This window comes from Neofelis nebulosa, chromosome 6 (assembly GCF_028018385.1).
Source record: "Neofelis nebulosa isolate mNeoNeb1 chromosome 6, mNeoNeb1.pri, whole genome shotgun sequence".
In the NCBI taxonomy this organism is placed as follows: Eukaryota; Metazoa; Chordata; class Mammalia; order Carnivora; family Felidae; genus Neofelis; species Neofelis nebulosa.
In genome coordinates this window covers 48,164,564-48,190,676 of record NC_080787.1, presented here as the reverse complement: position 1 = coordinate 48,190,676, position 26,113 = coordinate 48,164,564, and the positions used below count along the sequence as shown (strand labels likewise).

The following is a 26,113-nucleotide window of genomic DNA, read 5'->3' as shown; positions in this document are numbered from 1 at the left end:
CAGACCCTCATCCTGCAAGTGCAGGGCTTCTGGGAATTCTGAGGACCTGTTCCTGGCATATGATGTCAGGGTGCTTGATTTCCCTCTCCCTGTTCTTTAACTTCACAGACAGGAAAATAGGTCCAGAGAAGATCTGGAAGTTGCTCATCACCCCAGGGTTTGTATTGAGTATGAGATCATAGTTCCCAGTTGGTTCTGAGACACAGCCAGCTCATTCAGGTTGGTGAATTTTAGTAGACAGTATCCCAGATTTATAATTTAAAAAGAGAATGAAATTGAGAACATCAGATAATTTTCTTTCTTCTCTGCCTCCGTTTGTCTCTGTGTTTCTTGGTTGTTGTCCGCCATTTAATCCAGGAATATAGAATGCATAAGAACCTCTAGGGGATTTACAATTAAAGAGATTCTGGTGAAGATATATTGCCTTGAATCTGGGGTTCTACTTCATGCTTTTGATTGGGTGAATTTGGATTTTTCTGCCCATTAGCTGTGCTAAGTAGCCCCCACAGTCTCCACTGGCCTCCTCACAGATGAAAACCAGCTGTGAGCTGGAGAGTTACTGAAAAATTATTGATATAGGTAAAGGAAGTTTGTCTTCAGATATCTCCCAAAATGTAGGACCCCTAAAAGCTGAACTGATCTTCAGCTGGTATCACTGTTCTGATTGGCCAGGCCCACACAAAACTGGTTGTCAAATACTTTTAACGTTACGTCTCCCTCAAAGTGGTGGCATTCTTCTCTCAAGTGGAGAACCCACCTCTCACCCTTACTGGGTAAGCAATGGCTATGTACCTGTTCTCATGCCCCTGCATCCAGGGAACATTCCCTTCCCCACAGTGGGGTCCTTTCGACATTTCTATTGACTTGTGATTTTGTTGTCACCAAATAGGTCAATAGATTGTTAATTTAATCAATACCTGTCTCTAGGGAGCTGGGAGAAGATGGGGACAATGGGCAGTATTGGCCAGTGGCCTATACAAAAAGACCAGATATGACCACTTGGAGACATTATAATTCTTGCTAATTCTGACAGAAAAGCCACCTCTGGGGAATGGTAAAAAGGATATAGAGTCAACTCCAGTCCCTCTAACACCTGGGTCCCTCCCTGGCTGTCATGAGTCAAGGGAGGCTCATTAACCGTTCAGTGACTAAATCTCATCCTTTTGATTAACTGTCTCAATCCAGAACCAGCTAGCATAGTGCACGAAGGTGGGGCACGAAAAGGTTACATCACCTCCTGAATACCCAATTCATCCCAGGAGCAGTTGTTATCACCCCACTCAGTCTGCTCAATACCCACAAAAGCCTGTTCCCTTTGAACAAAGAGTCAGTTGCTACAATTGCCCTACAGCAGATGCATCTGGTTTAGATATCTATTCTCGCAACCTAAATTGCAAAGCATTTTCCAAAAGCCATTGAGCTGCAGAATTTTAGAAATGTATTTGATTGCCAGATCTGCAAATTGGGTCACTTTTCCAGGGCCTTCTGCTTTCCCCTTTTCCACGGGGGAAAAGGAAAAGGAGGCAGTCAGCAGCTGGTGATTGAAACACAATTCTCCCTGGCATGTAGGTCTTGGCTATCATCTGTGTGTTATCCTGGCCACGATCCCCTGGCACTCCCTCGAACGCCTGGGCCAAGGCCTCCCCTTCCTGATGACTGCCCTCTGGATTCCACTAACAATCAGGGTGAAACCACGGCAGCCTGCACCCCTGCTGCTCTTCATGGCTTTTAACAGATTAACTTAAAAAAAAAAAAAGTTTATTTATTTTTGAGAGACAGAGAAGCAGAGAAGCTGAGGGAAAGAGAAAATCCCAGACAGGTTCCGTGCTGTCAGCACATAGCCCGACATGGGGCTCAACCATGAGACTGTGACCTGAGCCAAAGTCAGATGCTTGAGTGACAGAGCCACCCAGGCTCCCCCAAACTTTTATTTAGCTTATTTATTTTTAGAGGGAGAGAGAATGGGAGAGGGGCGGAGAGAGGGAGGGAGAGAATCCCAAGCAGGCTGGGCACTGTTAACACCTAGCCTGGCTCGGGGCTCGATCCTATGAACCGTGAGTTCATGACCTGAACTGAAACCAAGAATCAGATGCTTAACTGACTGAGCCACCGAGACACCCCATGGCTTTTAATCATCTGAGCCTCAGGAAAGTCTGTGAGAAAATTAGAGGAGGTATAATTATCCCCATTTCATAGATGGAGAATATTGGGCTCAGTGAAAGTGAGTGACTTTACTCAAGGATACACAGTTTATGGTGATTCTGCATCTTAACCCATATCTTCTGTCTCTTGGTCTAGTGTTCTTTTCATGAAAATACATGGCTGTAAAAAAGTTGGTAAGGAAAGGAATCTGTACGAAGTGGTTTGTCTGGGTCCACTTCATTGGACTGGGATTACGCAATGTGATATTCTTCTTTAAAAAAAATTTTTTAATGTTTATTTATTTTTGAGAGACAGAGAGAGCGCACAAGTGAGGGAGGGGCAGAGAGAGAAGGAGACACAGAATCTGAAGCAGGTTCCAGGCTCTGAGCTGTCGGCACAGAGCCCGACGTGGGGCTCGAACTCACAGCCTGCGAGATCGTGACCCAAGCTGAAGTCAGATGCTTAACTGACTGAGCCACCCAGGTGCCCCTGTGTATTCTACCTTTTAAATGCAGAGATGATTAATCTGGTCACCAAAAACTTCATCTTAATCACCAGCATTATAAAGAGGTTGATATCAAAAATGAATGCATAAGATGGGACATATTATATTAATATTCTGTGTTATTTACTGTAATACCATAAAAGACTATAAATTACAGATTATATTTTTATGGCTAAATCCAAGATTTTTCGTACTAATGGGTCCCACGCCCATTAATATGCATCATGAAGTCAATTTAATGGGTTGCTACCAGAATTAAAAGGAAAAATAGGGTAAGATAGGATAGAATACAATTGGAAATATCACAGTGTGTTGTATGTAGCAAAGGCAAGTAGTGTTCTCTGAATCCTTTTGTTCGTATGTTACGTATACTGGATCACGATGTTGAAAGTATTTCTTGCTGAGAAGTCTTTCCTTTTTTCTTGCTTTGTTCCCTCCCTCCCCCGTTTCTTCTTTCTCCTTCATTCTCTGTCTCCTTCTCTATGTATATAGGAAGGGTACCCAAACATCCGCTACCTGTCCTATGTACAGGTCCCTCCACAACCCGCCCCAACCCTCATCCATCCTGACATGATCATATCCTCAGCCCTGGGTCTGAAGCAAAGACTCTCCTCTATAGTTGATATTTTCATGCTCCTTCTGTTCTCCTGTCTGTTTGCAAAGGTCCTTTGGTAGTGTGATGCTCGAAACAGGGTTTGCTAGTTCTTTCTATGTGTAATAAACAAATTCTTCCATCTCTAAACCATCATATTTACATTTCAGGCAAAGCACCTCAAACGTAAAGAAATGAAATCCCCAAGGAGAACCACACTGTGCTGTATGATTATTGTGATTTATTTTTCCCAAGCTACACCGAACTTGAATTTAGAGTCTATTGTTCATCCCTTGGTGAGTACATCCAAGTGTGCTATATTTTTCTCTGTCAAATTTTTCTGACTTCCTGGGACTGTTGCAGATGGAAATTGCTTTAAAAAATGTTTTTTGGGGCCTTTGAGAAAATGTTGCAAGTGCGAGGAGGGGGTGGTGGACATACATGGATGTTCGTTTGTCTACCTGGCTACAACTTACCATACTCCGCGATTAGTGGTGATCAAGGGAACATCCCTCAGGCTTCCCTCCTTAAGTAAATGGCCACTTTGAGGCCTGAAACTCTACTCTGAAACTGACAACAATGACCAGAAGGCAGATTTTGAGGACTGGGGGCAGGACACGTTCTCAAAGCATTTATTTTAACGTGAGCATCAGACTAGAACACATTTCAAAATGTGTGTGTGTGTGTGTGTGTGTGTGTGTGTGTGAGAATCACAGATTGATATAGCTAAAGGGGCCGTCGATGTCATTTAAACTCTTTGCTGACAAATTATCCAGGTGGTTTTGTCTTGTCTTTGGGAAGTTACTGAGAGGTTAGCTTAACTACAGAGGATAATAAATACTCCCTCCTTCCTTATGGAAATTATTAGTTATTCCTTCCTTAGGCCACTTCGTGCACCAGAGACAGGGCACGTTACTGGTTTTGAAACCTTGGGCAACCAATGTAATTCTCTCTGTGGTTCAATTTCTTCACCTGTCTCATAATGAGAATAGTACCAATTTCCTGCTTGCTACGAGAATTAGGTCAGTTAATATGTGTGAGATGCCTTAGAACAGTGCCTGGCACACAGTAAAAGCTGTGGTGGTGTTTACTGCTGCTATTTCTCTACTGTGATGGCATTTTTTGCCGCTGATTTTTTTAAAAGGTATTTTAGCACTGTTGTATTCAGTCTGTCACTATTGTTAGAGTTTCACTGGTACTTTGTGGCATTATAGACTGTCTCGTTCGGTCTTCTTAGTACTTAAAAAAAATGATGTATTTATTTTTGAGAGAGACAGAGACAGCATAAGCAGGGAAGGGACAGAGAGAGAGGGAGAGAAAGAGTCCCAAGCAGGCTCCGTGCTGTCAGCACAAGCCCGACACGGGGCTTGACCGCACGAACCGTGAGATCATGACCTGAGCCGAGATTGAGAGTCAGGCACTCAACCAGTGGTGCCACCCAGGCGCCCCTCTGCTTGGTACTTTTTAATTTTAATTCTTTGTCCCCTGTTTCCGTTATCAAATTTGTTTTTATATTCGTGTTTGCCCAATCTTTGTTCTTTGTTTTTTGTTTAGCCTTTAACGGACCACTTTGTGTTGGAAGTCCTCTTATAAACAGCGTGTGTTTGAAGTTTCGTCCTGTTTTTTCTTTTCAACAAAATCTGAGTAAATCTGACTTTGCTTGGGCGAGCACAGTTTATTCACATTTAATGTCATATAGAAGATGCTTGATCTTACTTTCAGGGTTGTGTTTTAGAACTTGATGCACGTAATTCCTCTTTTCTGTTTTTGTGTCTTTCATTTGACCTAGGTTTGCTTTGTCTTTTTCACTATTTCTGTCATGACTTGGGAGGCGTGCATTATGTGTCTCTTCTCCCAAACTCCAGTGTGAGGTTCCCCTTGTGTGATCATAGGCAGCAGCTTGTCCAGGTAAATGGGAGAGAAACATTCACACCTCCTATGACTTCATGGGGTCAGTGCAGACTTTTAGTTACTCAGACGTGTGGGCAGAAAGCCCGAGGCTGAGGTGATCTCAGCAATACAGTCAGCTTGACCTTTATTCCAGAATTTCCTAGCACTCCCGGCCTCCTGGCTTCAGCTGTGCCCTCCCCCTAGACCAGGATGGCCCCCGTTGCTGTGGCCCCAATAATGCCCCTCCATCCATCTGGGGGCATTGGCTGGTCAGAGGATAAGCCAGTGACTTCCCAAGGCTTCTGGTTGGGTTCGAATTCCATCTTTCTAGAAACTCCCACCACTATCCCAGAGGTCTCCACTTTTCCTCTCTAGATCTGCCTCTGAGATATAATATCTTCACACAACCCAAAGGCCACAGACCCTCTCATTGGAGAGATACACCTGAACCTGCCTCATCAGCCTGTACTGCTCTAAGCTGCCCATCCGTTCCCAAGGCTGACCTTCTACCATTTCAAATGCAACCCTGTGCTGATGGGCTTTAAAAAAATATTGTGGTAACATACATACCATTTACCATCTTAACCATTTAAAAAAATCTAATGTTTATTTTTTTTTTAATTTTTTTAAATGTTTATTTATTTTTGAGAGAAACAGACAGAGCTTGAGCGGGGGAGGGGCAGAGAGAGAGGGAGACACAGAATCCGAAGCAGGCTCCAGGATCTGAGCTGTCAGCACAGAGCCCCACGCGGGGCTCGAACCCATGGACCGTGAGATCATGACCTGAGCCAAAGTCGGACGCCCAACCAACTGAGCCACCCAGGCGCCCGTGATGTTTATTTTTGAGAGAAAGACAGAGCACAAGAGGGGGAGGGGCAGAAAGAGAGGGAGACACAGAATCCCAAGCAGGCTCCAGGCCCTGAGCTCTCAGCACAGAGCCCGACGTGGGGCTCGAACTCACGAACTGCGAGATTATGACCCGCGCCAAGTTAGACGCTCAACCGACTGAGCCACCCAGGCGCCCTACCTTAACCATTTTTAAGTTCAGTGGCGTTAAATAGATCCACATTGCCATGCAACAAGTGTGCATAACTTTTTCACCTTGCAAAACTGAAGATCTAACCCCGTTAGACAAAAACTTCCCATTCCCCCCTTTCGTCCAGCTCCTGACAATCACTATTATTACTTTCTTTTTATGATTTCCACTACTTTAGGTACCTCACGTAAGTGGAGTCATCCAGGATTTGCCTTTTCGTGACTAACTTATTTCACTTAGCATAATGTCCTCAAAATTTACCTACGTTGTGACATGCGTCAGAATTTCCTTCCTTGCTTAAGTCTGAATAATGATCCGTTGGACGTATATCCCACATTTTGTTTATCCGTCTACCCATTCATGGACACTTGGGCTGCTTTTATGTCTAGGCTATTCTGAGTAATGCCGCAGCGAGCCTGTGTGTGCAAAGGTGGGGTGGTGGGCTTTCAAAGTGTGGCAACGGAGCCCCTCAAACTTCAACGTGTGTATGAACCCACCGGCGCACCTGGTCAAAGTGCAGATCTCAACTCAGGAAGTCTGGGGTGGGGTCCGGATGTTGCATTTCTGACAAGCTGACGTCGTGCCTGCTCCGTGCTGTGCTTTGAGCCGCAAGACTGTAGACACACAGCCCCGGCATCGTCGCTGAGTGTGAAACCCAGCTCTGGTCAGCCCGGGAAATTTCATCTTTTCTCCATCTCCCTGAACCTGTTTCCTCTACATAGCATGAGAAGAAATGGCATCTCCTCCATTGCTTTGTTGTGAGGGTCAGACGCTCTCATACCAGCACAGGGCCAACACTTAAGATTTGGTGCAGAGTTGTTTACTTTTACTTTGCTAGCACACGTAAACCCGTGCTAGGACGCCTTTGTGGGGTGATAATTATCTAACTGGAGGCAAAGATGTCAAGCTGGGGAGTCCAGCTCAAGAAAAAGAGGAGTGAGGGACAGGGCCTTGGCGAGGAGGAGAGATCTGACGACCCTGGAGACTTTAGTCACCACCTTATTGTCATCCTGTTCCCTGGGATTTTTTTTTTTTTCACATAAAATGCCACCTCTCATTCCTGACTGATCGCCCATGATCACTCCAGGCCACCCCTTCCCCCACCCAAACCCATACACAATTATTTTAAAGTCATCATGTCCAAGAGGTGGGGCATTTCCTGGATTTGGTGACCTTGTGTCTTCTGGCTGAGACTTGGCCATCAGGAAATCCCCCTTGGATGGGGATGGCCATTGTCCTCAGAGACTCATCTGGGTACCTCTATATGGACAAGCAGAAGGAAGTCCCCTGGAGGTTCTGTTTTCTTCTCTGAAGTAAAGACTCATCTGAGAAGATCTATGCTCCCCTAAGAGTTCTCCTCAGCATCCAATGTTTAAGAGAAAAGGCAAGTGCTGGAGTCACAGCGGTCCCTGAACGGGGGTGACACGAGGACTCAGGAGGGCAAGGATGGCCTCTGGTGAGTCCCAAGCCAGCCTGACACACAGACACATTCCACTGCCAGAAACCGTACAAGCAGCTGGTGTGCCTGAGAACATTGCTTTCCACGACGTGAGAAACTGAGCCTCAGAATGAGCGAGTGACTTTTCCAACCAGGAAGAGGGGGAGGTGGTGGGATTCGGTGCTTGGTGCGATTCTAACGTTTGCCTCGCTGAAATCCAGGCCCCCCTGACCTTGCAACCCATCTCTTGCAACACTTTCCTGACCTTGCGACCCATCTCTTTGTACCTTCTCAAATCTGGGAGAGCCAAGGGTATTCACCACCACCCCCGCAGGGGACTCCTCAAAGACTTTATTGCTTTCAGTATTTTTGCCTCATTTGCCCCAGCGATTGCGGGACTTAAAACAAAAAATGGGTTATTCTCACAAGAGGCTGTGCATCCTCGCTGGAAGGACGACAGAGGCAGTAGGTGACAGAGCTACAGAGGCGGTGCTTTGCAGAGATGTCCCCTGACAGTTCCCGATACTCACCATAAGAATGCAGGAAATAGTTAAAAAGTAGTGTTTCTCAAAAGATGGCCTCATGTCCAGAGATGTGCCCATTAAAAAGACAGTTTTTGTCACCGCACCCCAGACCTGCTAACCGGGACTGGGGGGAGCCAAGGGAAGTGATCCTTACGGTCACAGATTGAAATGCTATCTACGAGGGAATTGACTGCACCTGAATTGTTTTAACCTCAAGTCTTTAGCCCCTCCAGAAAATGGAGCAAATGAAATCGAGACCTTGGAGAGCTTCCCGAAGGTGACTGCCAGGGATCACCTTCTCCTGGGCCGAGTCCCCCAACCACAGCCCATGAAGAGTGGACGGAGAAGCCTTCCTGGTGGCTCCCCACTCCCTGTCCCTAGCCCCCCAGAGAGGATGCAGGCAGGAATAGAGCAGAAGCCCCTTCCCTTCTGCCTGGGCACAGAGCCAAAGCAGTCTCCGGGAGAAGCTGGACAGGAACCAGCCCTAGGCACTGACTTTGCTCCCTCTCGGTTGCTGTGCATTTAGGTACAGCTAAGATAAGCCCGCTGCAAACAAAAGAGCATTTGGGCTTCTGACCTTCCAATCGTCATGCATCGTTCCTCTACTTGCTTCTTCAAGAACATTTATGAACTGTCAGGCACACCACTCCTGTACGGATCCTCATGGCTGTTAACACTGTCATCGAAAAGAAGGAGGGGATAGGAGGAGGTGACAGGGAAAGAAAGGGTGCTAGGTAAGAGAGCCGAGGTCATGGAGACAGACCCACCGTTTCCCGGGGTATCTTCTGATAAAATCATTCAATGCCCGTGTGGACACGTGCAGACTCTGGAGCCAGGCTAGCCCGGTTGGAGTCCTGGTTCTGCCCTTTAAAGACTGTGTGACCTTAGGCAAGTCATTTGACCTCTCTGCACCTGTGCTTTCTCATCAGGGAAATGTGAATAATCATAGTACCTGTGCCTTAGATTGTCGTGGGGATTAAATACCTAAGCACACATCAAGTACTCAACAGTGCCTGGCACAGGAGTGTTGGATATATTTTAGGCATTCATATTTTTATAATTGTTATGACGGGAGATAACTAGAAAATAATGAGAACTATAACTAGAAATTAATGAGAACCACAGATGGTAGAATGAGCTTTGCCTGGGGTGACGTTCATGGATGTGTTGAGCTCATGGGAAAGGACACACCACAGAGGGTAGGGGCCGTATGGCTCTCCTGTTGAGCCTTGAAGGGAGTCTGGATTGGGAGGCACAGCCTAGCAGGGATGAACTAGGAAACCCAGGTCAGGTCAAGGTGTGGTTACCAGACGCAGAATTGGCAGTGATCCCAACAAAGCCAATCAAAGTCAACTCTTAAAGAAAGCTGCATGATGACAGGAGAAGAGCTTTATAGAGATGAAGCGAGTGTCAACGTGTGGATGAAAGGGTCCGTGGCAATGGTGCTTCTAGAAGAGCGTGACGCTTTGTCCCAGAATAGCTCTTACGACGTCACCAAACTATTCTTGGTGCCTTACATTTGTTAATCATTTGATCCTTATGACAACCTCACGAGGCAGACTATTTTTATTCCTATATTATAGATGAGTACGGAGGCACAGAGAGGCTAAATAACTTGCCCAAGTTCACACAGCCACTTAACAGCAGAGCTAGGATTTGAACTCAATGTCCGTAGGGTCCTTGCTCTTAACAATTATAGTCTACGGTATAATTCAACTTTATTAAGGGCTTACTATGTGTCACATGCAGTTGACTTAATTCTTATACCAGTTCTATGAGGTCGGAAATATTATTATTCCATTTTACAGAAAAGAAGACTGAGGCTCAGAGAGGGTAAGTAAGTTCCCCCAGGTCACATAACTAGTAAGCAGCACAACCTTGTGCCCGGGCAGTCTGACTCCAGAGCTAGCTCTCACAGCCCCTGCCACAGAAAGCAACAATAGAACCATCCAGGAGAAAAAGGAACAAAGGAGGAGAAGATGATTTCTAAGCATGCATAATGTAAACAGCCCTAACGCAGCAGAAAGATTGGGGTGGGGACAGGCTGAGTGCTGAGGAGAGGTCATGTCTCAGACTTGTCTAAGACTCGTCACCGGCATGACTCAGGGTTCAAGTCTTAGGCAGAGAGCACAAGTAAAAAACACCATAATTTGTATTTCTTGACCCGACTCAAACTACGGGGACTCGGAGAAACTCAGATGTGGTGATTGGTTCCACTCCTGGGCCTAGAGACCGGTCTATGAAAAGTGAATGCCAGCTCACATTCATAGAGTTCCCGCCGTACACGGGGTACAAGGTGCTCACCCGGAATCCGCAGCCCTACGCTCAGCTCCTACGTTTCAGAGCACATGAGCAGGAAGCCAAGGAGATAAGACATCTCTAACCCCCACTGACAGTCTCCTAAAATGTTCTTTCAGATTCTCCGTGAACATGAACTAGCGGGGAAGGAGCCGCTAAGGCAAAAACGAGCAGGTACGTAAAGCCTTCGCTTGGCAGTCTCTTCTAGTAAGCCCGATCAAATGACATTTGCTGTAACTTTTCAAACCCTGTGATCCCTATAATGCAGTCTCCGAGTGTATCAGGGTTCAATTTCTAGAAGCAATTACAAGGGAACTCCATTCCCTCCTCTACCTAATGACATTAAATGGATTTTAGCAGCACGTTACAAGCCCCTCACCTCCCCCCTCTCTGCTCCCGAGATCCTGAAGAGTCTGTCCCCAGTGGCTCTCTCCTCAACTCCCACTTCCTAGCCTTTCAAAAACACCAATCTGATTCCCCATATAGAATCTTTCATGGGCTCCCAAATGCCTTGGATCTCTCCAAGGATTTTCTCAAATCCAATCACCTGCTGGATTCTTAGCAGACCCCACGTGATTTTCCCACTTATTCTCCTTCTGTTTCCTTTCACATGGTCGCTGCCCACCCACCACCCTCCTTTGTTTGTCGGAGAGACTCCATTCACATGGGCTCCTGCCATGTAAGGCTTTCCATTGATTCCCCAGACAGGGAGGGGCCGTTTTCCTGGGTTCCCACTGCTCTTGTCACATTCCCATAGCACAAGATGCATCCAATGCTTTGTAATAATTTTACTTCCCGTTTGTCATCCCCAGTAGACATGAGTTCCCTTGAACCCTCCTCATCTCTGTAGCCTGGCACTGAGCCCAGTTTCTCAGTAAATGAGTGAACAAATAGAGAGCGTATGTCCCTGTCGCAGCTGCCCCTGTGTGAGTCGAGGGTGGGTTCCTACCGCCAAAGCTGCTGGCCCAGTGTCTGTACCAATTCTGGAGAAGGTAGAACTTCTTAACCCTCAGGATTATGACTGAATCACACCCAGACATGCCGTGGTTTGGTCTGTTTGGCCTTGTCATCTGCAGGAGTCATAAAGCCGCCAAAGAGGGTGGGCTTTCGCGGGGGCCAGGATAAAGGTGTCTGTTGGAGCTTCTCAGAGCACCAACCAGATCGACCTCTGCCCAGTGCTTGAAATGACAATTCGATCATGTTTTATTAAGGACTCGAAATGTTCGCTGGAAGGTCATACCTTCATTTTTTCTTCCTTTGCCTTTCTTTCCTTCCTTTTCTGTTTCGGCTTTGTTTTATATCCTTATAGACCCTCACTCCCCCACTCCCCTCTTTCCCTGAAGCGGTCCGAAGCACACAGGTGGCACTTTCTGTGCGTTTAAACAAAGCATCAGTGCAGGCACTCCCATCCCCTGAGCCCCCTGGCACCCTGTGACAGGAGCGGAGCTGGAGATGTCCCCATTCGGTACTTTGAATGATTTTCTTTTTAAGAACCAAAGTACTTGCAGGTGAGTTCCAGCTCCAGGTTTCTCCCAGGCTCCTGTAAGGCCCAGGCTGCCAGCCTCCTCGGGGACAGTTGGTGACCATACAGCTGTAAAAGTAGCGTCTTCCTGCGCTTCCGGGCCTGGCTGTCTGTGGCCCGTGGTGACATCGTGAGACGTTAGCCTTTGGGAAGGAAGCCACACCTGCATCTAAGGATTTGACATTCCAAAATTTTCCAGATGTGCTTTCATTGAAAACCATCATGATGATAATAAATTACCATAAAAATATATTTTCCGTTTATTATACATGATCCTCTGTGCGCTTAGGCTTTTAGAGTCGTTTTGGAAGGTGATAATGACTCAACCCATCAACTGCAGAAGACGGTTTGACCTTGGGGCTTCTACAAAATCACCAAAGTAAGGAGTGGCTATGGAAAGACTCAGAGGCTAGACCTCAGAGAGCTGAAATATAAATTGCGATGGAGAGCACCATTCTCGAGGAAAACAATGAAAGAAACCAACAGGAGGCAAACAAAGTTTCCAAGAAAAGAGAATTGTCGACAGGCACTTCCTTTTGAGGCACTGGATCAAAGCTTTAGGGTTTGGGATAGATAGAATCATCTTTAAAAGTAGGATCAGCACTCACTTTTATGCTCAGAGCACTCTGGGCTTCTTCCTAAGTTACTCTGGTCAGTTATAGATCTTCACTGGGCCCTGATATGCACACACACATACATATATGTGTATGTGTATGTATATTACATACATCATACAAACACAGACATACGATTGCAAGTATATATATGAGTTATTACATTTCAGAGTTGTTGAGACGATTAAATAATATTATGTACATTTTATTTAAATGTTACTGGGGTTATCTAGGGATTTATTCGTGTGTTTTTTTCATTAAAAACAAAGATTTATTTATAGAAATAATATTGCATTTGAAAGAGCCTGAAATCCCTGGTGCAAAGAAGTTCCCATATAGCCACTGAAGGCAGGAGAAGGGAAGACATGGCACACAAGTAGTGTTTTAGGAAAACGAATTCAGAACCCTCTTGGGGAAGAGGAGTCTGCACAAACACTTAGAGGCCAGAGGATCAGAAGAAGGGTGGATCTGCCAGTTAGAGCAGACAGGCTACTGGGGGGGCAGGGGGAAAATCAGAATAGGACAGAGCATCCAGAGTTACGTCCCGACAAAACCAGGAAGTGGATTCTAGATCGGCTGAGAGGCTGGCACACAGAAGGGACCGATGGAAGCCACCTGAAGTGAAAATTAGCCAGATGGTTATGGCTGAACGAATTAGAGGAAGAAGTCAGTGCTCGGGAGACCAGCGAGGAGGCTCAGCAGCGTGGATCATCACTGGTCCTGGTTCCTCGAGTGAAACGGGGAAGGAGAAAGGGGAACATTTGTGAAAGACCTTACAAGGAGCGGGTCAGGAAGACTTGGAGACAGACTTGACATAGGGTGAAGGGTAGCGGTGATCCATGTGATACGGTAGGAGCACACAGACCTGGGTGTCTGAGGGATGTGGAGGCCACAGGGAGAACCACAGCTGGAATGGGAATCTTGTCTCGGAGGTTTGCCAGGAAGCTCCAAAGTTACTCTTAAGGGCAATCTTCTCAGGGGAGTGAGAGTGGACGTGTCTTTATTGGTTAGAAGTAACACGCATGTGTTCTCCGTGTCGGTGTGGAAGTGCTCTCTGCCAGGTTTCTGAGCCCGATTGGGGAATATTCTTGGGTCGGGGGCTGAAAAGTCCTCGTGGGTTCTTCTTTGGTTCCAGAATGAATGACTGAGAATGGACACCTTTTCGAGAAAGGGAGACCCAGGGTGTCCTAGCCCCGAGCAGGAAGGGCTCACATTTATGTACCTACCTAGTGAGGAAATTGGGCTGTTGACTGCTGGTGTGGGAATGTCAATCTTTCTGCAGACCTGGAGGCCCCAGAGTGTGCTCACCCTTCATCTGGGTCCAGGAAATGCTGTGCATTGTCTAGGTTGAGGAACGTATTTGGGGGAGCGGGGGTTATGTTTTCGTCTTTCTTAGGATAACACACGGCATTTAGTGCACTGAGCAAGCGGAGGAGGTGGCAGAGTGAGATGGCAAGAATGAGGCACTCTCGGCCCAAGGTCTGGGGTTGGTTTTAGGGTTGATGTTCCATGTGTTGGGAATGCTTTTTCCTTTTCATTTCTTTTCTTTTTATTTTTACATTCATTTATTTTTGAGAAACGGAGTGAGACAAAGCGTGAGCGGGGGGGGGGGGGGGGCGGGGGCGGAGAGAAGGAGACACAGAATCGGAAGCAGGCTCCAGGCTCTCAGCTGTCAGCACAGAGCCCGACACGGGGCTCGAACCCACGAACTGTGAGATCGTGACCTGAGCCGAAGTCGGACGCTCAGCCGACTGAGCCATCCAGGTGCCCCAATTTCTTTTTTTTTTTTTAATTAAAATAATTTTTTTGAGAGAGAGAGAGAGAGAAAGAGCATGAGCGGGGGAGAAGAGCAAAGAGAGAGGGAGAGAGAATCTTCAACAGGCTCCACACTACACTCAGCATGGAGCCCGATGCATGGCTCGATCTCATCGTAACCTGAACCAAAATCAAGAGTCAGACGCTTAACTGACTGAGCCACCCAGGCACCCCCCTTTTAATTTCTGATTAGTGTCGTTTGTTTGTGTAACAGTCTCAAAGGGGAGACTATTGGAGTAGCGTTAGCTTTTCTTGACCTACCAGGGGGCATCTGCCTGTAATATCATCATCACACTTACTATCATTAATATTATTCTTTCTACCTGCTGTTTCAAAAGGGCTACTATAGGCCAGACAATTTGCTAGGGGCCCTCATACCAACTCCTTAGCAGCAATTCTGCAGAGAAGATATCACTCCTTTTTTTACACATGGCAAAGTGTGGCTCACAGAGGCTAAATGGCCTGTCCAGGTAAGAAGGTATTCCGGGGGCGCCTGAGTGGGTCAGTCGGTTAAGTGTCCGACTTTGGCTCAGGTCACGATCTCGCGGTTCATGAGTTCGAGCCCCACGTCGGGCTCTGCGCTGACAGCTCGGAGCCCGGAGCCTGCTTTGGATTCTGTGTCTCCCTCTCTCTCTGCCCCTCCCCTGCTCACGCTCTGTCTCTCTCTGTCTCAGAAATAAATAAAACATTAAAAAAAATTTTTTGGAAGGTATTCCACTGCCCCTCTCACTGGCTCCACGGTCCATGCTCATAGTGCAGAGTTAATAATTTTCAACATGTATTTCTGGCTCCTGCCCATTAGATTCCATTCCATGGTTATTACAGCAGCTTCACAGGGTAAGGAGTACAGAGCACTGTCTTCAACTTAGCGGGAAAAGAGCTTTCTACGGGTCTGACCTGGGTATGTGACAAACTAGTAGAAACGATTCATTTCTCCCGACTTTACAGCCCAGCGTTCTATGACATGCCGTGATGCTCACCCTCTCTCCCATCCACACCTGCCGGTGAGCCATAGCCTGGGGCTCTGGCGGTTTTCCCCTGTGTGAACAAACCTTTCTAAAATCCAAATGGAGAACAGGATCCTTGGTCTATCTGTTGACAACGGTGCAATCAGAGACAGATGTGTAGCCAAATTGCTACCTACTAGAACATAGTAAGAAACAAGCAGAAAGACAGGCGGCTGTTAATATTTACCTGCTCCAGGGTGAGAAACAAGGGAGCCAAGCCTTCAGTGATCACGAAGCATCCTCCCTTTTTGGTCAAGAGAAAGATTACACCAACCTCCTTTCTCTTGGGAGATTGATTTAGGCATACTCAGTCTCCACCTTCTGAGAAGCCACAATTCCCATTAGAGTTGCCAGGCAAAAATAATATTGTTTGCTTAAACAGCTGAGATTAAGGCCCAGAACTACTTGTCGCACTTTGTGGCCAACGTTCCAGAAATGTCTCTTTAAGATAAGTGCTGCGTGTCGGGCAGCGATTTATGGGAAAGGAGAAGGGAAAATCCTGGTGGGGTCGTACGTCTGGGCCTGCCCTATAGACCTCCATCTGTGACACTGATGACACCTGGAATGTGCTACCTTCCACTTGGGGCATCGGTTGAGTCAGAAAAGTTCAGGCAAACGGCAGGAGGCCACAGGAGCCCAAGAAAAAGCAAACACATTAAACTCTGGAATCAGATGGTCCAGAGGCAGCAGAGAAGAACTTAAGGGCCTCTAAAAGGACACACAATGACACAGAGGTGGGAAAACCATCCCCTGTTCCTCCTGAGCCCCCTTGTAGCCTGGGACAGATCAAGGAACATCACTCCCCCCAGCTCCAAAGTCCTCAGATTTGGGAGAGGTGAGGCAAGCAGGAGTTGGCATTTCCATCCCAAACTGTGGGTCTGTCTCAGGGCTGTGAGTACAGTGTGCCTCTGGTCCCACCCACCTGTGGGTCACAATGACACCTGCACATCAAATCAGACACTCCCCCAGGGCCATACAGGGACAGGAATGACCCAGATCCCGAGGGCATCTTCTGTTCCTCAGGCAGGCCATGGAAATCACTCTCGAGGCTTTGGTCCTGATTTTCTCTTCCTGGAGTAAGAGGCCCCGAATATGCACATGGCAATCTCCTCCTCTCACTTGCATCTTTGCTCAACGTTTATGGCTTTAGAAAGGTCTTTTCTAACCATTCTAGATGGTTAAAATACCACTCTGCCCGCACTCTGCCTGCCACTGTTTTTTGACCCTGCTTTAGCATCTCCATGCCCTCCAGAACTGCCTGACATTGAAGTTTCAGCCTACTTTTACCTCCCGCGCGGGTGCAGGAGATCCATGGAAGTAGGTAGAGCTTTGCCTCTCTTATTTACGCCAGGTCCCCAGCATCTAGCGTCGTGCCTGGGAAGTAGGCACTCAGCCAACAGTAAAGTTACTTATGAATCGATAAGTCAAGAAACTAGGGCACAAATGAACAAACCTAGCTAGACTTAAGATCAAAATCCACGAGCGTCAATGAGGCGTCACAGTGTGTTTTTCCTCAGTGTGGATTTCTAAGACATTTATGATGCTGAAACAAATAGAACGATGTTTTAGATAATTCTTCCATTTATTATTAATAATTTTGCTCTTGGGTATGCTTTTATTTTGAAATTGACTTTGAGAATTGCACACTAGTTCTAAAGACACATTTCATAATAATGCCTTGTCTTTTAGAGTACATTAGGGTTCACAAAGTGGTCACTTTCATTATCTTCTTCCATTAGAGTTGTGACAAGGAGTGGTTAAAAGAAAATGGACTTGGGGTGCCTGGGTGGCTCAGTCAGTTAACTATCAGACTTCAGCTCGTGGTCCATGAGTTCGACCGTGCATCGGGCTCTGTGCTGACAGCTTGGAGACTGGAGCCTGCTGAAGATTCTGTGTCTCCCTCTCTCTCTGACCCTCCCCTCCTTGCACTCTGTCTCTCTCCCTCTCAAAAATAAATAAACATCAAAAAATTTTTTAAAAAGAAAAAATAGACTTTGGGGCGCCTGGATGACTCAGTGGGTTGAGCGTCTGACTTCAGCTCAGGTCATGATCTCACAGTTTGTGAGTTTCAGCCCCACAACAGGCTCTCTGCTGTCTGTCAGTGCTTAGCCCGCTTCAGATCCTCTGTCTCTCTCTCTCTCTCTCTCCCTGCCCCTCCCCCACTCATGCTCCCTCTCTCTCTCTCTCTCTCTCTCAAAATTAAATAAAACATTTAAGGGAAAAAAAATAAAATGAACTTTGGAGTTAAGAAAATATGGTTTCAAATCCCAGCTTTAACATTTGCTATTTATGTGGCTTTAACCCATCAAGCCTCAGTTTTATCATCTGCAAAATGGGTATATGCATACTCTTCTCATGACCTCAGACCCTACTGGCCAATCAGTAAATGGCAGCTGCTATTATTATTGTTACTTTTGTTATGATCACTTTTGATCCATCTGGTATGACTGAAGAAAGACGTGCACAAATGTACTTGGAGGCCACCTGACTGTCTCCATAGGACCAGAAGCAGGGGGTGTCTGAAAACAACAACAACAAACAAAGCAAAAGCAAAAACAAAACAAGACAAACAATAAAACACACACACATGTAAAAAAAAACAAGTTTAGGAGCTAATATTGGCTTTCCCGGATTACCTTCTTGGTTTCCTCACTTGGATTAGGACATTAAATCCTAAACCTGCCTGATCCAGAATCACCAGTGGGAATTGAAACACACACACACACACACACACACACACACACATTTCTGGACCTAATCCATGAAGATTTTACTTTGACTCACCTGGGTTGAGACTCCAAAGTATTCATGTGTGTTGAATTCCCTAGATACATAATCATCAGTCAAGTGCAGACCACTGTAATAGACGACTTCCAAGGGCAAGCCCCTAGCTTTTTGAGTTACTATTGGGTTGTTGAGCTTGTGTTAAAGAACTATTTCCATGCTGACGGCCTTTCCTTCTCTAGTAGAGGTCCCCCATCTTTATCAGCCTCTAGGGAGAAGTGGCACTCAGGAGTTCTGAAACTCCTTTAGAAGTTGTTGAAGAACATAAAAAGCAGATGAGGGGAGAGGAACTTAGAGGCTAGTGCTTTAATTACAGTTGCACGAATCCCATGGAAGAGAATTTGCTAAAACCATAGGAACTTTCCTCTTCATATTTTAAGCTTGTGGCTCAGTTCCCTGTAAGATCTCACTGGAAGGACCACCTTGGTTTCAGTGGGGAATGATGCCATTGATGAATCACCATGTGCTTTCCAGGCATTCGCTTGTTCTGCAACTGTGTCTGGAAAGGGCACAGAGAGGTGGGCTCAGGGATGAGCGGGAGGAATGGTGAGCCGGCAGGCATTGAGGCTATGGTGGGGGTCAGACCCTGGGCTGCAACAGCACCGATGAGGAAGTGGGGGATGTGGGATTGTTATTGACTTCACTCTGCTAAAAAACCCTACCATCTAGGATATCCTGTTTACATTCAAGGGAGGAGATAGACTGCCTACGGACAAAGAGAGTCCTGGAGCTAGGAATGCGCTGGAGGGTATAAACATTGCATTACTTTTCAGGAAAAAGAATATGCTCCAAGGCAGACTTTATAAATATTATGCAGCCGCCCTCCTCTCAAATGTTCCCTGTGGACAACCCACCGTGTCTAGAGTTAGGCTCACACAGATTAAGGTTAGCAATTCTTCCGGGAAGCCTGTTTTCATCACGGAACCATCAGAGAATCAGAAAGAAAACAGGAAATTTTAGGCATCGCTGTGGTATCATGACAGCCTGTGACTCTGCGTCGGGTTTTAAAAGCCTTTTTGCTCTGCTTGTAAATACATTTTTATAAGGAGGAAATATACCTTAAGATGCAGTCTTAATTTTGAGAGATAGACAAAGACTTTTTTCACAGTTTGAGTTAATTACAGCAAGTTGCAGGACGGATGCCAAAATGAAATACTTCTCAACAAGGTTGATGAGTAAAACCCAACTTCTTCTTATTTGTTTGTTTGTTTGTTTGCCTATTTTCTTCCAAGATTTTGTGTAAATTCAAATTAGTTACATGTAGTATAGCATTGGTTTTAGGAGTAGAATTTAGTGAGTGATTCTAAAATCAACCTTCTAAGGCATAGTTTATAACTATCAGTTTACAAATATTACAGCTTTCTGTAATAAAAACTTATTCTGTAATAAAAACTTTGTGGGAGTTTCCCACAATGAACTTAACTCATTTTTAGTCCTTCACATCAATATTCCTTGGAAAGTTTTAAACAAATCTGGCCATATTATGGGAAAAATTTTTGCCCTTTTAGAGAACATAGAATTGATTTTTTTGGCAAAATATACATCATGCAAAATATACATCAGATTTGACTTAAGTTTTCAAGTAATACTTTTGCAAGTATTCTCTAACCTTTTCCTTCTTTGACTGACAAGATCAAATAAGCCACAATTTGTCTTCTCGATGCATCTGTGTAAAAATTTCTCCTAATCTTTGAAGGTTCATCATTAGCTATGAAACTCGTCCTTGGCTTCTGCTCCTCTTATGTATTTCAGCCAAGAATGAACCAAAGATTCGGGCAGTGATGGGGAGGTGAATGTGTGGCTCTCTTAGAGGGTCACAATTTTAATAAGAGCAAATTGGGCACATGTTTATTATGGGGTGAGCTCCATGCCAGATAGAGTCAAGCCATACAAAGTGAAAGAAATAGTTCCTGCCCTTGAGAAGCTTACAACTGGTGAACCAGACATGCTGTAATACAGGAAATTATGAAATGACATTCCAGTTTATATACTGTCTGGCTTGCTGGTGGGTGGGTATGTGTTGGACCAACTACATCTAGGATGCCAGACACAGAAACAGCCTGGAGACCATTTGGAAGGGCGATGAAGAGCTGGAGATACCTCTGATTTTACGTTCTCCTGGGCAAATTTTACTTTTGTTGAGTACCCATCATGTTCAGGACACCAGAGGTACACAGCGAGAACTAAGAGCCCATGCTATGTGCGTAGGCTAAGGGCAAAGGAAATTAACAGGATGACTCTTCCTGGAGGCCTTCAAGCCATGCGTAGTTCAGATCTCAAAATATACGCGTGTCAGTTGAATGGTGTTGGAAACACCCTGACTCATTTCTCTGAGTCAGGACCGTGGCTTTATTGTCTGGATGTTGCCAAGGCCCCCTGCTAGATCTCCCTGCTTCTGTTCTAGACAGGTCCTGAGCTTAGCCTGTGAATCTCTCAAATGGCCAGAGGCCACTGCACTTAGACCAGAAAGATCAGTTGCCTTCCTTCTTTAAATGGTAAAGTCATAGACAGGGAGCACCATAAATGGGGCAAGGCTGATGTGCCAGCATCCACATAGTCCTGTTATTGCCTGTAAATGTGGAACTGTCCGCCATGGTCCCTCTCTGCCCACCACCCTCCCCCCCCTCCCCCACCCCGCCCCCCTCCGTGGTGAATTCTCACAGGTTCCTGTGCTTTCCTTTCAGTTGCCTCAAGCAGAGTTGCAGCTGAAGAGTACACTGTTGATGTTGAGATCAGTTTTGAAAATGCCTCCTTCCTGGAGCCTATCAAAACTTACTTGAACAGCCTCAGTTTCCCAATTCAAGGGAACAGCACTGACCAAGCCACCACCACCGTTTTAAGTATTGAGGTGACCACAGGTGAGTCAAAGACCCGTTGCTATAGAATGGAGGGTTGGGAATATCAGGAGAGGAGCTGTCCGAGCTCCTTACTGTCACAGCAAATTGCAATTCGTAGGCAAGTGACGTGACTCAAAAAGGCCTGATGTGTGATTTTATGACTTCACGGCCTTCCAGAATGCAGCCCCTCTTGGCAGACTCCATAGCCAGTTCCTTATCTCAAATGGGAGCCAAATGTGTGCTTGGTGGTTTGTGTATTGGTTGTCACAAAATGGTCCCAAGATATTTCCAGGTCCTTCACAACAGGCTACTTGGTCCCATCCATCTGGGTAGTCAGTGGGTACGGCAAGGACTGGTTCAGGTATTAATAAAGAGCAAGTTCCCTTCATTTTGGCAGCATAGGTCAGGAAATGGGAACCAGGTACACACCTGGATTTGGCTGTGCGACGGGATTTTCTGGTCACTGCCTCCCTTTAGAGATTATGCGAGCTGTCCTATTTCTCAGGCACCATCACCTGGGATGCTATGATATGGGAGTCCCCCTTGTCCCAAACAAAGTTATTGCCTTGCAAACACTAACAGATTTGGGGTTTCATGATTCTAAAATGGAGACAAGAATAAAATTCTTATCTTTTAAGAATTTTTTGAATTATATTTCAAATAGTTCATCAGCATCAGTCTATGCATTCCAATGTTTATTCCTTTGATTTTGAGAGAGAGAGAGAGAGAGAGAGAGAGCATGTGAATGGGGGAGAGAGGCAGAGAGGGAGAGAGAGAGTCTTAAGCAGACTCCACACTCGGTGGAGCCACCCAGGTCACCAAGTGAGCCACCAAGCACCCCAATCCAATTTTTTATTCTTAATATACGCTAGCTGAACCCGAAATGGCTGCTTCCTAGCTCCCTCTGGATGCCCTTCCCACCCATGCTGTAGCAAAGGACTATATCAGTGTCCACAGATTTACTAGAGCTTGGGTGCCTCTCCTATTTCAGGAACAGTGATCTGATGACTTTCCTTTGGGTAGTCACTCTTAGAATAGACAGCTCCCCATGACATGACTTCGATTGAGTTTTAGAAATAAATTCAAAGCCCTCTGTTTTCAGAGCATTTTCCAATGTCCCCAGTGGGATTAGAAAGTATTTGGTTTGTTTACGTGTGACTAGAAATGTAACAGGCACAATTTTATTTGTACTCTGTATTTGCTGTTTAACAAATTACCCCAAAACTTAACATCCTAAAACAACAAACATTTATCGTACCATACAGCTTCTGAGGGCTAAGAATTCAGAAGGAGCTTAGCTGGGTGGCCCTGGCTCAGGGTCTCTTATGAGGGTGCAGTCAAGCTTCGGGCAGAGTAGCAGTCCTCCGGAGGCTCCACTGCAGCTAGAAAATCCCCTCTGAAGCCCACTCACATGGTTGTTGGCAGGACTCATCTCACTAGCTGTTGACTGGAGACTTGCTTCTCACCATGTTGGCCTCTCCATGACATGTCCTCATGCAATGGCAGCTGGCTTCCCCCCCGGAGCAAGTGGTGAGAGACAGACATCACCGAAGGAAGCCACAGCGTCTTATATCCTAATCTCAGGAGTGATATATCATCACTTCTGCCATATTCTGTTGGTCACACAGACTAAGTCTAGGGCAACATGAGAGTGAGTGACAAAACGGTGTTAATAGTCAGAAATAGGGGTGGTCAGGGGCTGCCTTGGAAGCTGGCTACCATACACTTTGTGCCCAGAAATCTGTCTATCACATTATTATTGTAGGCATCCGCTGTAACAGTCAGAGCAGTCATCCTTCAGACGGCCATACCTAATAGCGTGGTGATGTGTACGGGAATCACACGAATCTCACGTAGTACTGTTGAACTTCGCAAAGGGCACTGTGGAGTCAAGTTAGAATTTTCTACAGAGTATAAATACTTACAGTCTATACATGTAAAGGTGGCGAGCACCTTTTCTCTCCTCACTGTTCTGGTTGTTGATAGTCTGCAGACCTACCGGAAATGAAATCTGGTGCTCGTGTGAGACAGGCTATAGGTGGCCTCAAGAAAAGTGTCTCCACAATCTCACTTGTCAAGAGCATGATGGCTTCCCTGCAGGGCATCGTTGCAGTTGCCTTAAAGGACTACCTCCCAAGGGACCTTTTTGCCAGCTCCAGGGAGGTAAGTAACTGTTGATTAAGTGTTTGTTTGTTTGTTTGTTGAGTGACTGATATCAACTCAAGCAAATGTTTCTCGGTCCTGTGTGTATTCAAACGCTAACATGAGATTTTGAAATACTGCCCTGTGATTATTTCAGCAGATGTTACCCTAAGAATGTCAGTCCGACTCAATGTGGGCTTTCAACAAGACCTCAAGAACTCTTCCTCTGCTCTCTATAGGTCCTACAAGACTGACTTGGAAACAGCGGTAGGTTTTGACCCCAAGAACCTCTTAGCCAACAAGTTCTTTGGGCTGGACTGAATCTGTTGTATTCACCAAGGATAAATTCTGTCAGAGTTTATGAATATGGGCATCAAAAATATTCCTAGATATCTGGGATGATGAATTACGGAGTGTTCAAATCCAACAGTGTGCAGGGGATGATTTTACATCATCTCGACCTCTAGGTGGAACTTCCTCCCAGGGTAGAATTGATTCAGAGAAGACTTGGTGTCATCAACCCACTGAATCCCATTCAGGTCTAGAAGCACCTGGTGGTGCATTTCTATTTGTCTTCCCACACTTCACGGATGAAGCCCTAACGTCTTTTGGGTAGATCAGCCCAAGGCTGGCACCGTGGTTTCAAATCATTCCACATTAAAGGTCATGAGGCATTCTCACTTAAGACAGATTTCAATTTACTCATATAAAAATAGAGAATATTCCCGGAGTATTAACTGAGTGCCAGACACTACTCTAAGTGATTTACACTGGATTAATTCATCTGAACCTAAAGGCTTTGCTTGAGTGAACTCATTTGCGATAGAGCGTCCCAGTTGGTGTCGTACAAATTATTACAGGGGGGCTGAGATAATGACTTCCCTTAACTCTCTGGGCAGCCAAGCCCCTGCCTCAGGCCAGGAACAGCCTCTGCTTACCCTTGGAAGCCACATGAATGAGGTTTCATTTTCTGTGGGTGCCATGCTGCAGCGCCGAAGGGCTCTTGGACATCTGATGTGCCTATCTGGCATGTGATAGCGCTACACAGCGTGAGAAACTTCCGCGCACTCTGCACCCTCAATTATATGCTTTTGAGGGAAGAGAGAGTTCCATATTCATCTTTGGATCCTACCAACCCAGCTTCCTGGCACGGTGCTCTGCACCCACAGTGCTTTGCATGTTGCATCTACTGGTAAATGTGACTTGAATCAAAATGAATTCCCTGGGTTGGGTATTCAGAGAAACCTCCCCATTTTCTCTGCCAGGCATTTCCCTGAGCAAGATTTTTGGCACATTAAATCTGGTGTCTGTTTGCTTCTTGGAGAACCCAGGCTGACATAGGTCAAGAGGAATTACTTCTTCAAAGTTCTGTCAGCGTTAGCCTTAACAAAATATACAGGAGAAAGTTTTACCTGGGATGCTAAGAAAAAATAATGTGCTTTTTACTCTGCTTTCAACCTTTTGACTCATCTCTCACTGGACCTTGATACATGACACTTGTCTTTCTTTGTTTTCCAGTTCTGGAAAGGTTACAGTATTTTACCAGGCTTCAAATTGGTGACTGTGACAGGGTTCAGGTAAGAAGCTGTAATCGGGTCATTCCTGCCCAACGGCAGAGACCACTACGTTAGTGAAGAAGAAACAACCCATTAGAGGGGCATCATCTAGAGCAGTTTGGTAGAAGCGGAGACAATGCTCGATTGGTAGGGCGCAAAGAGGGAGGCAATACTGAGAACGGAAACTCACTCCTCACAGATATACCCGCTTAAATGGAAAATGAGCCCAAGACTTCTGTTTATTCTGTGCCTGCAGGAGTTTTGCAAACAGATAAGGGATAAGTCCACAGACTAGGGAGTTCCAAAATATAAAAGTGAAAGAATGTCATGCATGATGCCTTTATTCAAGAAAAGTTGTCCAGCCAGCCACGGGCACAGAGTTGCACGCTGCTGTGTAAATGGCTCTGCCTGGAGTTGGGCTCCACGGCAGCCCTAAGGAGGTATGCACAGTGTTTCAAAAAGTTAGATGCCAATTTTAACAACGAAGAATGTTCACAGAAACATTCGGGATTCTGCTTCAGTTGACATTCAGCATATCTGGTAACCTCGGGCCAGCATGGCTGTGTGACAACAGTCTCTGCACTGTGGCTGTGACCCTATGACCAACTTGTGTGATTCACTTCACTCATTCCCGTCCAGCCGTTTTGCTCACTTATGTTACCTGCCTGCAGACATTTGAGTGTGCAAGCCTTTGTCGCAGGCTTTCAGCTAGAGCCTGAAACCGGGTTGATTTGAGTGAACCTTTGAAGATAAAAAGTACCCAGGCTGTGCTTGCCATTTTGTTTTCCCATGTAAATAAACCATAAGGATCTAGACTCTTCCAGGTCAGTTATTGCCTTACTGAACTGAGTGGTCTCCATCCAGGCCCGGAAGTGTGGTTGTGACATACGAGGTCAAGACTACAACACCATCACCTGAATTGATGCGTAAAGCAAATGATCAAGTAATGAGGAACCTTAATCAGACCTACAAAATGGACTACAGTTCCTTTCAAGTAATTACTAGCAGTAAGTAGGACATCTCCACGTTTTTCCTATACATGGATTCTATTTAGCTATAGCAATGGTATTTATCATTATGCTTAAAACCAGGAAATTACATTACAGTGTTCTCCATGGGGAGAGGCTGTCTGGTTCCTGGCACAGAGGCTTCCCATCTGAGGCACCGTTACAGATCCTGCCAACCAGGCTAATGTCACTGCAGTTGGGAAAGGGGTTGCAGGGGGGAGAGATTTTGCAAGAGGGTCCCAGAGCCATCTGGGTCGATGGAGGGCTTTGTTTCATTTCGTTTCGTTTTTAGTCAGAAGTCTGGGGGCGCCTGGGTGGCTCAGTCGGTTGGGCGTCCCACTTCGGCTCAGGTCATGATCTCACGGTCTGTGAGTTTGAGCCCCGAGTCGGGCTCTGCGCTGACA

At 45.9% G+C, this 26,113-nt stretch overlaps 1 protein-coding gene across 8 annotated transcripts in view; it reads left to right on the top strand.

The window, feature by feature from the left end:
- The window catches only part of ADGRF5 (adhesion G protein-coupled receptor F5), a 98,550-nt gene that overhangs the window by 42,133 nt on the left and 30,304 nt on the right, over positions 1 to 26,113 (top strand). For 6 of the 8 annotated variants that reach the window (XM_058734174.1, XM_058734175.1, XM_058734177.1 and 3 more), the window contains exons 2-8: positions 3,410 to 3,535; positions 10,545 to 10,599; positions 20,852 to 21,025; positions 22,991 to 23,167; positions 23,304 to 23,413; positions 24,665 to 24,723; positions 25,567 to 25,709. In XM_058734174.1, coding sequence (XP_058590157.1) covers positions 3,434 to 3,535; positions 10,545 to 10,599; positions 20,852 to 21,025; positions 22,991 to 23,167; positions 23,304 to 23,413; positions 24,665 to 24,723; positions 25,567 to 25,709 — 820 coding nt within the window. In that variant the 5' untranslated portion in view covers positions 3,410 to 3,433. The remainder of the gene's footprint in view (positions 1 to 3,409; positions 3,536 to 10,544; positions 10,600 to 20,851; positions 21,026 to 22,990; positions 23,168 to 23,303; positions 23,414 to 24,664; positions 24,724 to 25,566; positions 25,710 to 26,113) is intronic. The other 2 variants (XM_058734176.1, XM_058734181.1) reach the window with 1 other exon arrangement.